The sequence below is a fragment of the Micropterus dolomieu genome, linkage group LG06, assembly GCF_021292245.1.
Source record: "Micropterus dolomieu isolate WLL.071019.BEF.003 ecotype Adirondacks linkage group LG06, ASM2129224v1, whole genome shotgun sequence".
Taxonomy (NCBI): Eukaryota; Metazoa; Chordata; class Actinopteri; order Centrarchiformes; family Centrarchidae; genus Micropterus; species Micropterus dolomieu.
This window is the reverse complement of record NC_060155.1, coordinates 2,596,031-2,615,766: the sequence shown is the minus strand read 5'-3', so window position 1 is coordinate 2,615,766 and position 19,736 is coordinate 2,596,031. Positions and strand designations below refer to the sequence as shown.

At 40.9% G+C, this 19,736-nt stretch overlaps 1 protein-coding gene across 2 annotated transcripts in view; it reads right to left on the bottom strand.

Annotated features, from left to right (window-relative positions):
* myo10 (myosin X) overlaps window positions 1–19,736 on the bottom strand; it is a 128,490-nt gene that overhangs the window by 80,017 nt on the left and 28,737 nt on the right. For both annotated transcript variants that reach the window (XM_046051072.1, XM_046051073.1), the window contains exon 2: window positions 11,056–11,154. In XM_046051072.1, the coding sequence (XP_045907028.1) occupies window positions 11,056–11,154 (99 nt within the window). The remainder of the gene's footprint in view (window positions 1–11,055; window positions 11,155–19,736) is intronic.

The window sequence follows — 19,736 nt, the reverse complement described above, 5'->3', positions numbered from 1 at the left end:
ATCCTGACTGTTACTCCCAGAGAGGAGTCCAGGCTGCTGTACATGCACCCAAAGCTGAAATCTGTTACGCATTTTACATTTTAGCAGCCAAACACACAAGCTATACTTTACTAATACTAATGCATCTCTCAAGACTGACCAACCAAAACTACTCCCAGTGAATATTATCATGCCTTAACCAACATGCTGTCAAGCTTTACATACCTGTAGTTCCTAATTTGCATTTTATACATGCAAACTGCTATTCAGATATCAATCTGAGCCATCTAGCCGGAGACACAATTATCTATTATCCCATGTACTTTTTGTATGTGGATGTGACTTCTTGTCTTCCATGTTTGGCCAGTTTAACATAAAGAAGAAAACACTGAACTACTTAAGTTGCAGAAGAGCAAAAAGCAGCCTTTTCTGCTTTTTGTGTGTTTGAGATCTCCTTTTAAGAAGATTTAGCCTTCAAGCCTCTGTAAAGCCTGAGGTCAGTTACAAGGAGGAGTTCGAACTCTAGTCAAAATACTTTACACAAGTCACAACTTTAACATCAGCTTCAAGTAAAGCGGACAGTTAATCTTGTGAAATGTGTCTAATGATTACAGAGAAATATAAAAACGTATCCTTTCGGGGTTTTTTGTTTGTTGAGAAAATAGAGAAATTATGAATAGAACTCGGAATCGGAAAAAAATGCCACAGTACCAGTTGGACTTTCATGAAGAGTCACAGCAATAAGCGTTGAGGAACAAATAAATAAATGTGGTTTTCCTCAAAAAATATGATATTGAGGAAAACCACATTTAGACAAAGAGGCTATTCTTCAAACCTGCTTTCCACAGTCACTCAGTAACATCAGCTCGGTTTTCCTCCAGAGGCTCTACCTAAAAGAGCGACATTAGCTGACTTCTTAGACCACAGGACAGTCCAGTCATGAAAAGGAACAGCCACTGAGGTTAATTCTCATCGCTCTGCAGGAGGTCTGTAGCCTGCAGGATTACACACTGAGATCACTGAAGGGGGTCTGCTCAAAATAATGATCAGTCACTGCAGCATCACAGAGGTTCAACAGATCAAATCTTTCAAATCAAACATCAATTCTTCCACTTTTTTGGAGGAATTCTGTTGCTCGAAGATAATCTCATTTTCCGACTCCGTTTGTGGCTAAGATGGGGACTCGAGGTTGAGACTGACTCGAGTCGCACTTAAGTCGCACAAACAGTGACTTCAAACTCGACATGAGACTCAACCTCAACAGACTTCAGACTTGACTCGGACTCCAGGTGTGGGACTCGTGAACAATGTTTAATTTTAGGAAACATCTTCCGAGCTTGCTGTTATTCCCCTCCCTGTGTTACCTATAACCTGCCTACGGTTCCACAAACAGCAACAGCACAAAGAATATTCTGTAACACACACAAACACACAGGTTCGGCATTTCGGCATTAAATGCAAAGCGATGTCTACTCGTGACCCCTTTTGACAGGTGTATTTTCATCTGAGGTTCTCAGGTTCAACTAAACGCTGATCATAAAGAAAGATCAGAGTAAAGTCAGGAAAAATATACGTAAGTTGTAAAGTAGAAATATGTTAATGCACATGAAGACAATATCTTCAAAAATCTAAATGCACATACCTACCCATCATTAGTCGGAGAATTAACAATTTGAAATAAACACAGGATACAAATTCTCCCACCTCCTCCACAGAGAGCTTTTAAAAATGAAGCCAAAATACGAAGGAAATTTTGCTAACTGTTCATCCACTACATAACAAATTATTACAAATTCATATTGGGGTTCAGCAGTAGGACTTCAATCAAGAGGTCAGTTTGAAATGTATGGCCTTATGGAGGCCAATGAAAAACCAAAATGTGTTCATCTTATAAATATCACTTTTGTCATCATCTTCACTCCTTTAAACTTAAATACCAAAGGCTGGCTGATCCTGGTGATCCCTGTGTCATTGCAATGGGTGACAGGTAAGGGACAAAGAAGAAATGATAACCCCAATGAAAGACATATTGCTCCTGTTGTGTCCAAAACTCTGTTGATGTATTTTGTTTTTTTCTTTTCCCACTTTGGGTGTCTGTTTCTTCTGTAGTCTGGTTTCACACATGAACTAAATTGCATAAAGACGTATAACTCTAACCATTAGCTGAACATCTGAAATGTAAACACACATGCTCACACGCAGACACGCAGGCACACAGAACTTTGTCTGTAGCTGGTCGTTGACCCACTGGGTCAGAGCGGCTCGGGGCAACTCTTCCTGAAGAAAGCCAGTCTCTGTCTGAGGAGTCAATCACATCTGACCCCCCACACAACACACATTAACACCACAAACTCCCACCCAGAACCCTGCTGGGCCTCATTTCTCGCATTCCAGTATCAATGACGCTTCGGGGGAAACCGAACGTCACAGAAACGTCTTTCAGACAGATGAAATGTGATCAGATCTTTTCAGCAGCAATAATAAATTCTACATTCACATGGGTTGATAACTCCTGTGGTCTGTCCAGGTGATAAGGACCATTTGAACCAAAATACCAGAGAGACCTAAAAATAAAAGTTCTGGCTCCCTGGTCATCATAACATAAATGTTTTATATTTGCTGTCAGGTAGACAGTTACAGGGAGATAACTGAAGTGTCTAATGTAAACACTTTTTACTGTATAGTCAACAGTCAGACATGTGCAGTCAGTCCTGAGGTCTTGGAGTTAGCTACTGTAAACACAGCTTCTCCTTTGTGTCAGCTGTCAGGCCGATCACTTCATCTATTCCTGTTCCACTCGGACTTGGTTCAACTATACTCTTCTGTCAAGTCAAAAAAAGGTGTATATTGATTACCCCATGATTTATGTTCATATACACCAAATTAACAACAGCAAATACATTTTGTTAGAAAAGTAATGTGTCTCTGATGTTTTTTTTATCAACTCGACAAGGGACTATTTTCCTACAATATTTCCTCCTGGCAACTAAAGAATGATTTTTCTTGTTGTTTTACTTAGCACGTGGTCAAGGTTTACTAGAGCCAGCGTTCGGTTTCTCCATTCTGGGCTACTGTAAAAATGGATTGTGGTGCAACATGGTGGACTCTCCGTGGATATCTCTGTAGATATAAAGCGCTCATTCTAAGGTAACGAAAACAATTATTCTTATTTTGAGGTGATTATACAATAATGAAAACACACTTTATTTTCTATTTCTGCTGTATTCTTACACACTGGACCTTTAACTGAGTACTTTAGTAGCCTAAATCTAACAACAACTGTGGCGTCAATGTCCAACCTTTGTAAGATTAACCATCCACCCCAAAATCACAAATCATTTACATGGTGTTATATGAGGTTGAGGAATACCAGTCAAGTTGACAACTGGGAAAACTATTTCTGTATAGAGCTGGCTTTATGCACGGGGACATTATCATGTTGAAACAGGAAAAGGACAAACACAATCTGCTGGCACAAAGTTGGATGCTCACTATTGTCTAAAATATCACTGTATGCTGTAGCATCACGATTTGCCTTATTTACGAAAGCCTATCCGTTCTACCTCTTAATAATGTGACAGCACAGTTATGGACTCTCCTTCTCCCTCTCTCATCTATTCTTCCTCCCACCTTCATTGGAACTGAGGGGCCAAAGCAGGAAAAACAGAATGTGGACGCTATTTGCCTCCCTCTCTTTATTGTCATTGACAGTAGTGTTGTCAAGACTGCCCAAACCGAGACCAAGTCAAGACCAAGACCAGAGTTTATCAAGACCGAGACAAGACCAAGACTTTTAGGGGCTGAGAGCAGTCGAGACCAAGACTGAGGGAGGGAAAGACAGAGTCAAGACCAAGACCAGTTCCCTGCATTGCATGGCACGCAATAAAATGTGGAACGAGATCATAGGTAGTTCTCAAACTGATCTGAAAGATCTACATTCCCATTAAAACACCCACATACAAATACTAAGAGCTGAAATCAACGTAAGCATCGCAGGGAGGGGTGACAGTCGTTAGGGGTAACAACATGTTTTAGGGTTATTGGTTGCATTTGAAGTAATAAGTTTTACTTCCAATCAAAGTTAGGATGTTAACAAATCAGACAATGTAAAAGCAATTTATTGATATTCCCAAAGTTATGGTCTTGAAATAAAATCCCGAGTCCTCAATGTCCGAGACCGAGACAAGACCGAGTACAAAGGCGGTTGAGTCCGAGACGAGACCAAGACCATCAAAAAGTGGTTTACTTTACTACAACCCTAATTGACAGTACTTTTAGCATTACAGTCCCTGTCCCAGCAGGTCTCAGAAGAGGACAGGTTGTTCTTTAGCTTTGGCCTAATTAGGTTTCTAATTGGTCCAGTTGTCTTTGTAGAGATGAGGAGGGTCCATGCCTTGAAAACAAAGCTGTGGGGCCCAGGCGCTAAGCCTAGCGACAGATGCTAACTGGAGTAAATCTCTGTGAAACAAAGCCACTAGACAGCATCACTGCAGAGGAGGGAGTCACTGCTGTATCTTCAGATCAACAGGCTGTCCTGACTGATCCAGGAACACAAAGTCCGTTGTTCTTATGTGGATTAGGAAAGCGAATTCACATTTATGTTCGGGAAATTAACGAGAGAAACTTACAATAACTGACCGAGGAAGAGTTTAACTAATAAGGATTTTCAAGACTGAAACTGGTACTTTTTCCCATGTAGCGTTCCGTCATATGTCCTGACACTGAAATATTAGTTTATAGGTTAATTTAACTGTTTTCATGAAATCAACCACCAATTGTCAGTAAATTTGCTAGTGGTTGAGTGGTTAAACGTCTTTATTAATCCACATTCTTTACTTCAATTCAAAGCATTTACAGTAGGATGATCTTTGCCAAATTGGATTGTTTTTCTTAGTTGTATATTGAAATTTAAACAGTTGGTTCTGGAAGTATCTTTTGTTCAACTCTTATCAAAGATTCACATATCTTTTGATTCAAACAGGAGAGTTTCATGTCCATCCAAGACTTGAAGGTCACCTCATACTGTCTCTGGGGAAGTAACCGGGACTTGACTTCTGGAAGCCTAGACATCTAAAATAAAAACTCCACTTTGAGGGTTGTCCTCTAGGAAAACGTTTTATTTTGGTCAATATAAATTCACTTGACTTACAGTATACACTTGTTTTTAGCTTGAACTAACATTATGCAACTTAGAGTTTTGAGTTGCCCTGGAATTGTACCCTTGCCTCAAAAAAAACAGCCCTTAGACCAGAGACCGAAATTCCTTCAGGCATGTTAGCAGCTCTTTAAGAAGAGAACAAAAAGGCTGCAGGCTGCTAATCGCTTCAGTAACATTTAATAACGACTCTAACTTTCAAGGCAGCGACCAGTTGTCAGAGGAGAAGGAATGAAACTGTTCATTTTTTGTTGTTAGGTGGGAAAACTGAGCCCTCTCACCCCCTCACTCTTTCTGTCGAGGGTTGAACAGGTAACCCCCCCACCCCACCCCACCATCATCAAAAGCAGCAGCTGCTCTTTGTATCACCATTCATCTCCTGCTGCATTGTCCTGCAGTCAGCTCAGTAGGAGGAGACTGTCTGCACCGTCAAAAACACTGAAACCTGAGCAAGATGGGAGAAACCCTGCGACCTCTGACCACAAACAGACTCACACGTACAAACACACATATTGTACATTCACTAACATTTAAGACCACTTAAAGCTGCAATGCAGATAATATACGGCAATCTTCAAGGATGGACAACTTACTGATAATGAATTCCTACCAGTATTGGGGATAAAAATATTGCATTTGTCCTGATTCACAGCATCATTAGAACATCCCCTCAGAACAAGAACAAGCAACTAAATTAGAGTAGATCCTCACACACTTCTTGACATAATACGATCAACACACTGAGGCATACACAGCGTAAACAATGTGTGATGTTAATATAAACTACATGCACGCACACAGATTAATATATAGGTGTGAACACACACAAGTGGGCGGGGTTTATAGTTGTGTGCTTCTCTGATTGGTCAGCACTGGCTTTCCTCACAAAGAGCCACATCTGCTCTGGAGCTGAACAGGTGACGTCCATTCTCCAGTTACACACAACAGACGGCACACACACAAAGAAACACACCTATGCGTATAAATACATGGATGACGACGCACATACACATTCCTAATACACAACATGACAGACAGACACACATTTGACTGCGCACACACATGCCTGCTCACACAAACACACTTTGTCATGACTCTCCCAAAGTGAGCAGCTGGAGTCTTGCACAGCGTACATGTACTGTCTGTTTCAGGGACTGAACCTGTAACTTTTGTGTTACAGGATGGTTCTGTAAGGCTGCTCCTTCCATCTGACACTCATCTCACTGAGGTTTGTTGCTTGGAGTAAAAATGATTACGAGCAGCTAATGCTAATACTTTCAAAGCTCTTAAACAGATCAGTTGTGTGCTGCCTTTATATCCCAACTCTGAGCTGAGCAAATTAAAACCTTCCAGTCCATCTGGACTAACACCCACATGTATGATTAATGCTGTTATGAGTTATTCAAATAAAGCAAATGAAGAATACCACAGAATTTAAATTGAGGAGAGGAGGCGAGAAAAAAAAAAGTAGTAAACAAAAAGAAAAGACAAAGACACGAGACAAAAAGGAAATATGGGAATAGAAGAGAGAAAAAGATAACAGAGACTCAATGGGACAAAGCAAAAAGAGATGAGACAGAAAGAAACAAGACTAAATGAAAAAGTAAGAGAAAAGAAATAGAGACACAGAATAGAACAGAGGGGTCAAAAGGAAAACAAGAAAAAGAAAGAAAAAAGAAGAGGAGTACAGTTTTTTAATGATTAGACACAAAAAAGGAATAAGGTGTAAGAGGAGTAAGGTATTAAAAAGAGACAAAAGTTAAAGAATCAAGAAGAGGAAACAAAAAGAAAAAAACAACAGACAAAGAAGAAATATATTTAACAAGGAGAGACAAAAAGAAGTGAGGAGACAAAAGAGACCAGGGAAGGGAAACAATGAAGTAAAAAGACAAAAGGAAAAGTAACAAGAAGAGAGAGAAAAGAGGAGAGAATGATTAAAAGAATAAAGAATAATATATATAGACAGGATTTGAGAAGACAACAGAACTTCATCTGAACAAAGGACTTGTTTCCAGGTCTGTTTGTTTCAAGAGTCTACAGCCATGCCAGCAGCTCTGTGAGGCTGTATTTATGCAGTTATTTGAGCTAAGTGCTAACATCTGCATGCCAACATGCTTATGTTTAGCAGGTATACAGCTTACCATGTTTACCATAGTTTAGCATGTTAGCTAAAGCTAAATGGCTCTCTCTTTATGCAAGAAGGTACGCTCATTGTCTGTGTTTCATCTATAAAGGCACTTCTTGCTAGCTCCTACCTATTTGAGTATCTTTTTAACAAGGACTCAAGGCCATTATGGATTACGTTCAAAGGACGTCCTACACTTGTTGGTCCCCCATGTCCGAACAGAATTAGGTAAAAAAGCCTTCATGTTTGCTGCACCTTCTGCTTGGAACCTTCTTCAGAACTCGTTGAAACTGACAGCCTTTATTCCTTATAGACAGTTTGTTTCAACTCTGAAGGATACGGAACAGGTGAACATTGGTCAGTGTTACTGTTTATAAAGTTGTATTCTGCCATCTTCAACACAGGGGCTTGTTTTTTATGCTGCCTCTTGGCCAGGTCTCTCTTGCAAAAGAGATTTTAATCTCAATGAGACACACCTGGTTAGATAAAAAAACCAAAAAAAACCCATAACATCTCCGATTTAGCAGAGCTGAGGCTGATGGGAATGCAAAGTCTGTATACAACCCCCCCCCCCCTAAATATTAGACTTATTAAATACTTTATTTGATGATGGTGCTACACAACAAGTTAAGGGATCCAAAGTTTTACAATTCATCTGAGAGGAACATTAATATCTGAACCACATTTCATGACAATCCGTCCAATAACTGCACAGCCATTTCACTAAAGTGTGTCATCCCTATCGAGCCACAAATCATCGCCTGTCTACACAACAGCAAACATCAACATCCTCTAGTTGAGACTAAACTGTGGTGTAGAGGTCATTAGCTTCAGTGGCCAGCAGGTCTAACAGAACCTCTGAGGGAGTAGGAGCCAGGAGATAAGAATGCCTTAATCTGCCAGTAAATCTTCAGGACAATACGCTGGCTCAACATGACCCTAAATCCCTCAGCGCTAACATTTACAGGCCGTCTTTTGGTAGTGCCTCTCTGCTGCTGCTGCTGCTGCTCACCGGCTACACAGGAAGTCTTTGTTAAAGCTGTCAGCACAGGAGAGCAGTGGAGAGTAAATGCACCCAAACACTCCACATACGTCATTGTTATTGGCCTGATTTCTAAGGCTTTGATTGAACTGGAGAAAAGATGGCAGTTAGTAGTCTAAACTCACTTTACTTCAGGTTTGTAGAAAAGTTTTTGCAGATATTTTTTATACATTATAATACCCATTCAGAATCCTGCAAAATCAAAATATCAAAATATAATGTCAAGGCACATCCATAAAGAGTCCGTGCACCACTTTGGGTCAGGATCCACATAGTGGTGTGCCGATTCATAATCACACGAGTTTCAGCTTCAGCCTTACAGCCTTTGTGCTGTTGTGGTCCGGCTTGGTAGCAGGGCTGACCAGGGCCACCTGTGACAGCCTTGTCCCCCTCCTTTTTTATTCCCGTTGTTGCTGCTTCGCATGAAAGGTTTTCCACCAGCAAACCAGCGGGAGGCTTTTATTGTAAAGCAGCTATAGAAAGTAGGGCAGAACGATTAATTGTTTTCAAATCGACATTGCGATTTGAAAGAACGCGATTAGCTAATTGTGACGATGGTGATTAAAATGTAGGTTAATTATACAGCGCATCTGACCCGTTTCAAACAGTCATGCAGTTACAAATTCATTCCGTTGTCATCCTTGATTTGCTAACCAATGTGGTCACAAGCGCCTCCTGTTACAGTCCTACTCACCAATCAGAGTAGGCAGAGGGCGTGCACAATACGACAACCACTAACGAAACTAGAGGAAAACGTGGGATAATGGCGTCAGGCGACTTCCTGCCCGGTTGCTGCTCTGTGCTGCTTGATGTGTAAATCAAATCGTAATCCCAATATCTGGCAGAAAAATCCCAATAGGTTTTTTTCCCCAAACCGTTCAGGCCTAATAGAAAGTGCAAATTATTTGTCACCTAAATTATGTGATGCATTATAAAATAAAATAGTTGTACAACACTAGACAAGGACACATGGTATATGGTCAGTGGATCAGTCAATATATCAGGAAGGAATAGAATAAGAACAAACTGCCGCAGTGAGCTGGTTAAATGGAGAGCTGCAGAAATCATCCAAATAATCCTGCGCTCTTTAGGCATTTTCTCTGGTTAAAGCCACTGATGGTGTAACAGTTTGTTTCTAGAGAAATACCAATCTAAAATTAAGCTGCCTGTTCACCTCAGGGTCAGATCCCTGAACATAAGTGGTGGAACTGTGTTGACAAACACCAAATGTGCTTTCCATACTCTCTCTCTATAGAGTTATCTAAAAGTGCTGCAATGATCAACACCTCTTGCATTTGCATCCAAAGTGTCTTTTTAATGTGCTAAAGGAGTCGTAAACCTGCTAATAGCAGAGTGTGTTGGATTTGACAAGGCAGATCAGCTGTGTGTGTGTGTGTGTGTGTGTGTGTGTGTGTGTGTGTGTGTGTGTGTGTGTGTGTGTGTGTGTGTGTGTGTGTGTGTGTGTGTGCGCGCCATAGAAATTACTACAAGGTGTGGTGACACGACATGATGCTGGTAGGTTTGTCTGTCTTCCCCGTGAGCGCTTAAGTGTTTAGTTTCAAAGCAAAGCTTCAAAGCAAAAGAATCCCAGTGTGTGAAGATACACACTTCTTGGTGCCCTCATAACACTTTACAATCAATTCAAATCTGTGGAGTTTAACACCTTACAGCGGAAAAATCACAGCCATCTACAAAGTTTAATATTTTCTAGGTCAAATCTAGCATCTAAAACTGCTTGACAAGTTGATTCATGTTAATTCTTAATAACCAACCCAAAACATACATAAAACCCACTGTGACCCCAGATCCATAGTGTGTGTCCTTCACCTCGCCCATATCCATTGTTGTGGCAACACATGGATCAAAGACGTAACGAAGAACCATATGGCGTGAGGGGATTTGCGGCATCTTGAGCTGATCCCAAATTATAAGTGGACCTCTTCAAGCCTTTGCTCTCTTGCGTGTTCATGAAAAAAATGTGTCAGCATCAGAAGAGGTATGGGAAAAACGGGGAGTTTCCTTGTCAGCAGAGCAAACGGTCAACCTCACCTGGCATTTTTGCTTCTATGGGACAGTAAGGTCAGCTTAGGAAAAGCCAGAATATTAGGCCTTTTCTTCTAAGTAGGTAGTCAGAGGAAATATAAGCCTCAGAAACTAAAACAAAGACCTAATTTGTGAACTAAAAGCTCCTTTAAAGCATTGATTTTTGTTACTTCACCATATCGGAAGCACTGAATATTACGCAAATTAGACCAATAATGAAATTTTTAAAAAAAACATCACATGGTTTGGGACAAGTTTGGCACGTGACAAGACAACAACAACAGAATCCTGTTGTTCTTTGTCATGTGATGGGTTGTTTTATGCTTCAATAAGTTACTAGACTTAGCACATAAACTCAGGTTACCGTTTCGTTGCCTCACTTCATGTCAATAAAAGAAATGTCTTTCTCCTAATGTAACATGAACATGAATGATTATGTATACATGTTGTTACAGTCTGGACCCATGTGAAAACTCCATCCCAATACTTTCTAGACCATCACAAAATACTACAACAGAAGCAGGGACTTTGTAGGGGACAAGAATGGCCCATAAAATAAAACTGTTACTGAGATCCTGAAGTCAAAACGCAGGATAAGTTCTGGAGTTTTTATAAACGTTCTTTGAAAAGGGTTGAAAGAGGATAGAAAGATGAGATTCAACCATCAGTTTCAGAGAAAGGGTCACATAAAGTAACCTTACTGCTTCTTACCTGGCCATAGTCTGTTGCAAAGACAACAACACCTCCAGAGCATGAGGACACCGTGCTGGGAAGGTACTGCTCCTCCTCCCGCAACCACACCCGGTCACCCTGCAGGAGAAGAAAAAATTAGTTTTTCTTACCACGTACTGGAGTTAACTCCTTACTGAAGAATTCAAATCCAAATACAAGAGGCTAGAAAACAGGAAACCAACCAAATACTTTAAACCAGACGTTAAAAAGCATCTTGAGATTATCCAAGATGGGCAGAGTTTACCACAATAAACTTAAAATGTCTAAATATTGTAGCATCTGATGTACAAAAACAAACTGCCACATTATTAAGTTGTTTTCCTAGCTGAGTTGACAGAAATCATAAAGAAAACGTCTTGTTGACATCATGGACAGATTATTTATGTATAGATATTCTTTTGTGATCTCAAGAAAATGGGATTTTGAGGTAATGTAATCCAATACGTTGTACTGTGCTGACTTTAGAAGCTGTATTAGCCACCAGTGTTGTTACCGTGGCATTGACCTTTCTCTAACCAATAGGAAGGTCTTCGCTGTTGAGTAAGCATGGAAAACTCTGCAGTGTTGGGTTTCAGAGGTCTCTACCTGCAGCCAGGCTACAGTCACCCAGGAGGCCAGTAAACCTGCATGTTTATTGATGCTTTTTAGTGACCGACAGCAGAGCAGAGTTAGAAAACACTTTTATTCCTGTTGACCTGTCGAGTTTACTGCTCCTGGTTGATACAGTGTTTCCCCCGAAGCTAACAGCTGGATATTTAATCAAGAGTGTCCTCTGCTGTGTTTGCGGAGAATTAGCAGAGAATTCTAGGAATTTTGGGGTGAAGGTCTGAGTCTTTACTGTATGTTTACAGGTTCTTATCTTGGTCTTTTAACATTTTCTGGCTTTGGATGGGACCACAGCACCAAAATAGTGAGCGCACAATTAGTGGAAACAGACCAATTACAAGGAACATTCAGACTAGTAGCGCTAAACTCTGCAAAGCTCCCCTTGTTGAAAAATGACTGAGCTCAAGAACGGAGGGGCCCTTGAAGTGGATTCCCTCTTAAATCGCATAGCCACATGTGCCGCTATTCATTAGCGTGACAAGCTAATGCTAATGGGAAAAACAAACGCTGCACTTTTGTGAGATACCCCTCCTCTTTGTGAACCAAGCTATGATCAACCTCTGACCCACAAGCCCTCATTCTGACAGAGTCGTGCTGGTGTGTTGGAGAGAGGCACCTGGCTGGGAAAAAGTTAGCGGATGAATGGATGGAGTAAAACACATACACGCGCACACACACACATACACACACACACACACACACTTTTAGGGTAAAGCTCAGGTCTGCAGTGTCAGCAGTGGCTCAGGGGGGAGCAGTGTGTTGTTTTAAACACTAAGCCGTCTTCTCTGAAGAGGGAAATGGCACGATTCACAAGGTCCTGGTAAAGATAAATCTGATGCTCAGAGGAAACTCAAACGAAGCTGCGTTTTGATCCCAACTTTGGCAAAGTCTGACAGAGAAATGACCTTCTGATCATCCGAGAGACTCTTCTTTTTGTCCGCTTTTGCGTTCATGTTGGTGGTTTGTGACTTTTTGGGGGGCCTTTTGCCTTTTTGTTGACAGAGACAGTGGTAATATGGGGAGAGAGAACGGGATGGCATGCAGCAAAAGTATCTGGGTGAAATCAAACCGTGGATGCAATTATGCGGTGCACGAGGCTCAACCACCAGGCTATTAGGGTGCACCAGTTCACCTGTCTGTCAAAGCGTTCGTGTATGCCTTTATTGATCCCTTTACTATTCTTTTTTTTTCTTATTTTCAACAAATCCCATTAAAAGAGAATGAGTGAATTGATCCTACTAACAAGTATTGTGTGTATCCAAAGCCTGATATATCTTATGCATCCGTGCCATAAAGCACCAACTATTACATAAAAGTTATGTGTAAACAGACATAGAAACTGAAGAAGAATAAACTTAATTCTGATGCTGGCAGTGGCTGACGTCTGGCTCTTTGATGCTACAAAAAGGAACCAAACAAAGGAAGATGTTCCATTGTAACGTGCACAAAGAGAAGGCGTGTGCTCTTTACCAGCCGGGTCCATATGGACATGTGCACCACCAGAGGAATCTGACCCTCGGAGGTTTGGGGGGAGAAAGAAAGAGAGGGGTCTCTCTCCTCCCACGAGCACACTTTTCAAGGGTATTTTACCACCAAAGACCTCAAGCACACACACACATACATACAGACACACACACACATCCATTTCTTTGTGGGCAGCGTGTGCCGCCCGCCCTCTCTCTGCTGAGGGGAGGGAAAGAGGCATCTGACAGTGGGATACTATCTTATTGTGCCTCCCCTCCCTCCTCCCTTAATCCACTCCTTCTCCCCTCCCTGCTTTCTTCACACAGTCACACACTCTGATCCACAGAGCTACTAGTCCATTTCTAAACTAGGGGCTCTGTGCCAAAAGGCTTTGCTTCACCTCCTCTCCCTCATTCATCACCACTGATTGCCTGAAATCTGAACATCAAAGATATCGCTTGTACTTTCAGAAGGACCAAAGAAAATGAAGACCCAGGCTGCATATTTCTGTTAATGGATAAAAAACACACTAAGAAAACCAGAGAGCACTCAAATATCCCATACTTCCATAAATGCTTGAAAATGGGTCTTTTACCAATACAACAATACTTAGAAAATTTAAATCTGCATCAAAATGCACATAGTGCTGGCGGACATGATTTTTCTGATAAAACCTCAATTCTGACTGGGAACATTAGAGCTTTGTTTAAGGTGTGAATGAAACACAGAGTTAAAGCCATTTAAATTTATCATGATGCTGTAGCACCAATGATTCGTGAAATACCAGAGTTCATATGTGGATATGTCACATTGCACAATGTGTTTAAGAATGAATGGTCATTTATATTTACTATGTTCTGCACCACGTTTGGCAAACAGTAAATGACATATGTTGACAGATTAGTGAAAAAAACTTTTTTGCAACGGTGGACAAAAATAGCTAATCTTACTGTGTTGAAAAGGTTCTACAAATAAATTCCATGATATTCTAGGAACTTTAAGAAATACCAAGAGTCACATAGAATGTGTGTGTGTGAGAGACCCGGGTTCAATTCCCCACTGTGACCTATCTACCAACGTGTCCCTGAGTAAGACACTTAACCCCTCGTTGCTCCAGAGGTGTGCGACCTCTGACATGTATAGCAATTGTAAGCCGCTTTGGATAAAAGTGTCGGCTACATGAATAAATGAGTAAATGTAAGACGTCACGAAATTCCGTCAACACAGAACCTTTAAATAATGGAGGAAAACAACTGCTGTTATGTGGATTTTCTACCAAAGCAAAGACATGAAAAGAAGCTGGGCCTCAGCCGAGCTAATGTCAACACACAAGCAGGGAAATGTTAAAGAGTCTGGACTGGGACTGGGAGCTGTGGATCAAGGCCCAGCTGTTTCACCAGTAAGACCCCTGAGCCTCTCATTCCAGTTAAACCTGAGTAAACTATTTCACAGAGCAGAGTCAGTGGTGTCAGAGTATGAATCAACAGGCCAGATTATTAAAACAGGAAGAAAGCTGTTGGGGAATTAAAATTAAGCATCTCATTGTAAAAAAATCAATTTGTTCTGAAATCTAGACTCATCAAATGAAATGTCTTGGCTTCATAATACCCTGACCTTTTGGTTTCTCTGTTATGTTAGCAATCATTTTCTGAGGGCAGATGTCATGTTCTAGGAAATATGCAGTTCATCTCTATAAAATGTGGTTTTTTAAGTCTATTCAGATTCATAAGAGTTGGAGCTATTCCCATCCAACACTGTATAACATCCTTGGTCATCATAACATCCAGTCAGCCACATGTGTCCATTTTCCAGAGAGACTCTTCTTTCTGGCCTTTATCTTAATCCTGACACCTCCTCCCAGCCAGAAACCAAAACACCAACACAAAGCTCCTGCCCTGGAAGCTCTGGGGGTGAAGCTGAGGCAGTGACCCTTTTCCTGCATGTATTTTCCCTCTGTAACCTCGACATGTGTGGCTAATGCTCTGTCTGCGGGATGCAGGGGGGGTGGGGCTGGTAAAACGAGGATCTGGAGCGTTCGTACGCCGTCAGGGTCGGGAATGAGCAGCTGTCTCGTTTGAGAGACTCCACTTCCTTTCCCATAATAGAGTCCTGTGTTCGACCACAGCCATCCTCTCTATCAGAGCCGTCAATGGGAAAGCTTGTGGGGCCATCTTGTTTTGGGAGCACTGAAACAGTGTCTCAACACAACTGCTGGTATGTTCTCTGAGAGATGATGCATTGCTGCCCAGCACTATTTTCTGCAGTCTGCATTTATTCGTCTAATGTGTAGCTGTTGCTGGAGAGGACAGGGGAGTAACTTCTACAGAGAAACCATGCAGAATCTTTAGAATGATCTAGTGATAAACTAGCAAGCACAAGTCCAGTTGTTTTCTACTGAGTGTGAGAACACCATGTTGCCACTGCTGAACTTTAATCTCGTCTACACCAGCCGTGCAGAAAAGCCAGCACATCAGAAACAGGTGCAGTCCTCCATCAGTGACTGCACAAGATCTGTTCAGCCACAGTTGTGCTCTGGACTGGGAAGCTCTTGACAGAGCTCAGAATGGACTTAAAAAGGGTGTAAAAAAGAAACTTTGAGCCCACGCTATGAGAATAAAGCCCCATCCACAATACTGTGTTGTCGTTTTAAAACGGAGACCTTTTACTTCGTTTGCACCTCCCTTCCAGACTAAAACGGTGAAAACGAAGACCTGAAATGGAGAAGTTTGAAAACGTTGCCGACCCCGTTTTCTCATTTTAAAACTCAGGGTAGCGTATTTGTTCGGACGGGCAAAAACAGAGGACTTTAGAAACGATGACGCAGACGCTCACGTCTGGCTCTCTGACTGGGTCTCATAAGTCATGCAAAGCAGAAACACGATGCTGCTGACCAAGTTATTGACTTGGTATTTTATTAAAATATTTTGTACCATGTAAATAACACTTACAGCCTACACTTGTACTGTGTCACCGTTTACTTTGCAATGACTCGCAGTCCGTTTTCTGCCGCCACAGCTGTTTTTAACTCCCGGGTTACATTCAGTAACAGTCCCAGCTCGATGCAAAATACAATCTAGTGTGGTTTTTCGTCTGTAGTACTTTATTCTTTCGCCAAATCTTCAGTATCTACAGAATAGACCATCTGCTTCATGTTTACACAGGCACACGCACACCCAGTGTAGCTAAACAGCCACTAGATGTGAGTTTCCAATCGTTTTAGTGTAGACAGAGATCAACTCTAATCCACAGCTAAAACGCTGGTGTAGACGGAGATCGTATTTGTTTTAAAACTCAGTTTTTAAACTAAAACGTAGTAGTGTAGATGGGCCTAAATTGCAAGCAAAGTGCGAATCATTACTTTGCCATTGTACAATAATAACTACAGCTCTCATATTGTTTTTTAGCAAGCGGTTGTAGAATGCTAATAAAACAAAAGGTTAAAATAATGACCTGTTTATATGTTAGTGCAGTGCATAATCATCTGTATCAAAAATGGTCAAGTTACGGAAATTGGCTTCAAATGTCTGGCCAGATTAATAATCTAATTTACTTATTCTTTGATCAGCTATTTCCTGATTTAAACTTGCTTTTATTCATACAAAATGTGTATACAGCGGCTTCTTTTATTAAATAAAAAAAGTGAGGTATTGACAAAAAGGTTCAGTATCACTGCTGATATTGTATTAACACTGGTAAGTATTTCAAACAATACCAGCTGTAGTTGATGTTCTTTATCAATAGATACTATAAAAATCGCCACCAATCACATCCTTGTAGGTAAAAGTTCCCCCCACATGCAGAACAGCAGGTTTCCCTCCATCAACCAAGTGGAACAGATTATCTACGTCTTGTTTGTACAAGCCCCACATGCTCCTCACACTCTCCCTCAAACATCAGGCTGAGAGGAAAATATGGTTGTGTTAATCACAGTAAAAACAACTTTCTCCTGAAAGCATCATGCAGCACTTTCAAAATCTCCAGTTTCAAAGGTGAACAACAGATCAGAAGCAGCGCATCATGCACCGTTTATCTGATGTTTGAAAGGGGGGTAAATGGCTTATGCTCCCGTTTTTTGATCTTGACTGTTTGAGTGCAGGTGCGCTTGGTATTTTCCCTATGTGTCAAGACCCGTGAGTCCTTGAAACCTCTTCAAAACAGTCTTGTGATTTCAAAAACATTCAGCTATCAAAGAGAAATGATTTAATCTTCATTGCTGAAAAACATTTTTCTCTTCTGAGAGGCCTTTACTATCCATCTACCAAAACTGATACTATAAATATAACAGTCACTTATGGTACAGATGGTTTTCTAAATTCCAATAATATGGCTGCTGATTCAGCCTTTACTTTGACCAGACCAGTAGGAGTTTACAACAGATGGAGGGCAAGCACAGATGCCTTTATCACATCTTCTTTGTGAGACGTTCTGCAGGTACTGATGTATTTCCATTGTTGGAGTCACACTAATAGCCATATCAGGCATTTTGCTTTGTTTGCTTTTGGGGGATAAGCAGAGGAGGCAGATTGGACAGATTAATTATTAACTTTTAGAGGGAACTGCTTTTTACGACCGAGGTTAAAGTGTGTAACCGTCTCACTTTACATGGTTAGCATTTGTGTGTTTTTAAATGTGTCTGGCTCTCATCCAGCCAGTGGAGAGCAAGAAGGCCGACACATATTTCAAAATTAAAGTGCTGCAGAGGAAGGATGTTTGTGAGGAAAATGATCATTTTCAAAACTTCACTTAAAAGGGTTTTTAAATTTCAAAAGCACCTTTTTGTCAGACTGCTAATTTGACCGAAGGTTTCCCTTTTTAACATGCCTAAGGACAGATGAAGAGAGTGTGTAATTTTTACCCTCCAGAAGAAAATTGATGGCTTCCAAAACTTGAACAGAGTCATGGGTTTAGGCCTTTACATTTTCCAGCTGTTGCAGGACAAATCTTACATACAACTGTTAAAGAGCAAAACCAGCAGAAGAATTTGGGACTTGGGGGTAAAGAAAATAGTGAAAGTATTCAGCATGCTCCCCTGTGACGACAGTGAGTGACAACACAATAGAAACAGTGCACACACCAGTGTTTAGTGGGAAACTGCTGTCTGGGAAATGCAGCCAGGATGAAGTCTACTAGTGCAAACTGACCTTGAATCTTTGCCAGCATGCAGCACAGACCAATCACCTCGCAAAGCCTTTGTGGGGAGCCAATCAACATGGGTTCACTGGAAGAGGCTATTTAGATTTGAATGACTGGATACACAGAGTGAGAGCAGGGTATTGTGGGAACTGATTACATTGCTATATTGACTTTTGGAAAAGTCTGGGAAAGCCTCACAATGACACACACCAAAATAAACACATAATTAACTCGATTAAACACAAGTACACAAACACAGAAACACACACATGTCAGTGTGAACCCATTTATCTGCAAGTACAGATGCACACATTTCACCAGGTCTCACTGTTTGACCACACAACTGCGTGCACACACACACACACACACACACACACACACTTTACAAAAATGTATAAATACACATGCATTCAGTAAAATTTCTGACGAGGCGAATATCAGCTTCACTGTTACCTACTCTGCCTGCATGTTTAGGCTCAGTAGGTAGTTTGCAACCCTTTATTTTATGTCTGCCAGTTTAATGTTTCAAGGCTATGTACCACACAATGCCACACATATATTGCTTGATAAAAAGTCAGGGGATCTCTTAAGACATAGTATTCCTCCTCTGGGGATCATGATTGTCTGTACAAAATTTCATTGCTATCAATGAAATATTATACGTTGTTCTAGAGCCTAAAGCATGGCTTAAAATATCACTTCAGTTTCCATATTCAGTATTTGAATGGTTTAGTCTGTTCTCATTATGTGATTGTGGACGATGTGTAAGCCAATTTCGTTTGAAGTGTAACTTGCTTTAATGTTCATGAATCAATCCATCTTTAATAGCAGCTCTTTTCAGCTTTCATCTCTAGTTATCTTTTGGAACCAAATTCTTCTTTAATTCACTTGGGACTGAAGTCTACATTCTCAAACTGAGTTAGGAAAATAATTTTGAACCCAACATTGTTTGTCAGAGTTGTGGGAGGGAGCACAGGCCTGTCAGTTGCTCTGGGTTATCTTTTTTGCAAGCTTAGACATTAAAACAATCTCAGTAATGACGTCCCAGACGGTAGCTGGATGTATAGAATGCATACACATGATCTTTCATAATAACTGCTGCCTTCATCTCAGCTCTCCTTATTGAATTTCCAAACCTTAACATCCCTTAATTACTGTAGATGCGACATACCACTGAACCACCCGGCTCAGTGAGCAGTGCTGCATATTATCCTACCCTAAAGAGAGAGTGTCTGCTGAAGCCTGGAATTCATACATGACGTGTAATTTTGTCAGAGGGTAAAGAAGAAAATAAACTGGAATAAATCTGTGTATATAGAGTCAAACCACATCACATTCAAAATTAAGCTTGAGATTTCATTTTTGACCTTCGAAACAGTAGTTTGACAAATAATTTAAATAACAAATATAAACTCATGGTCCACTTACTAGCCTTTTTCAGAGACGTGACAACTGTC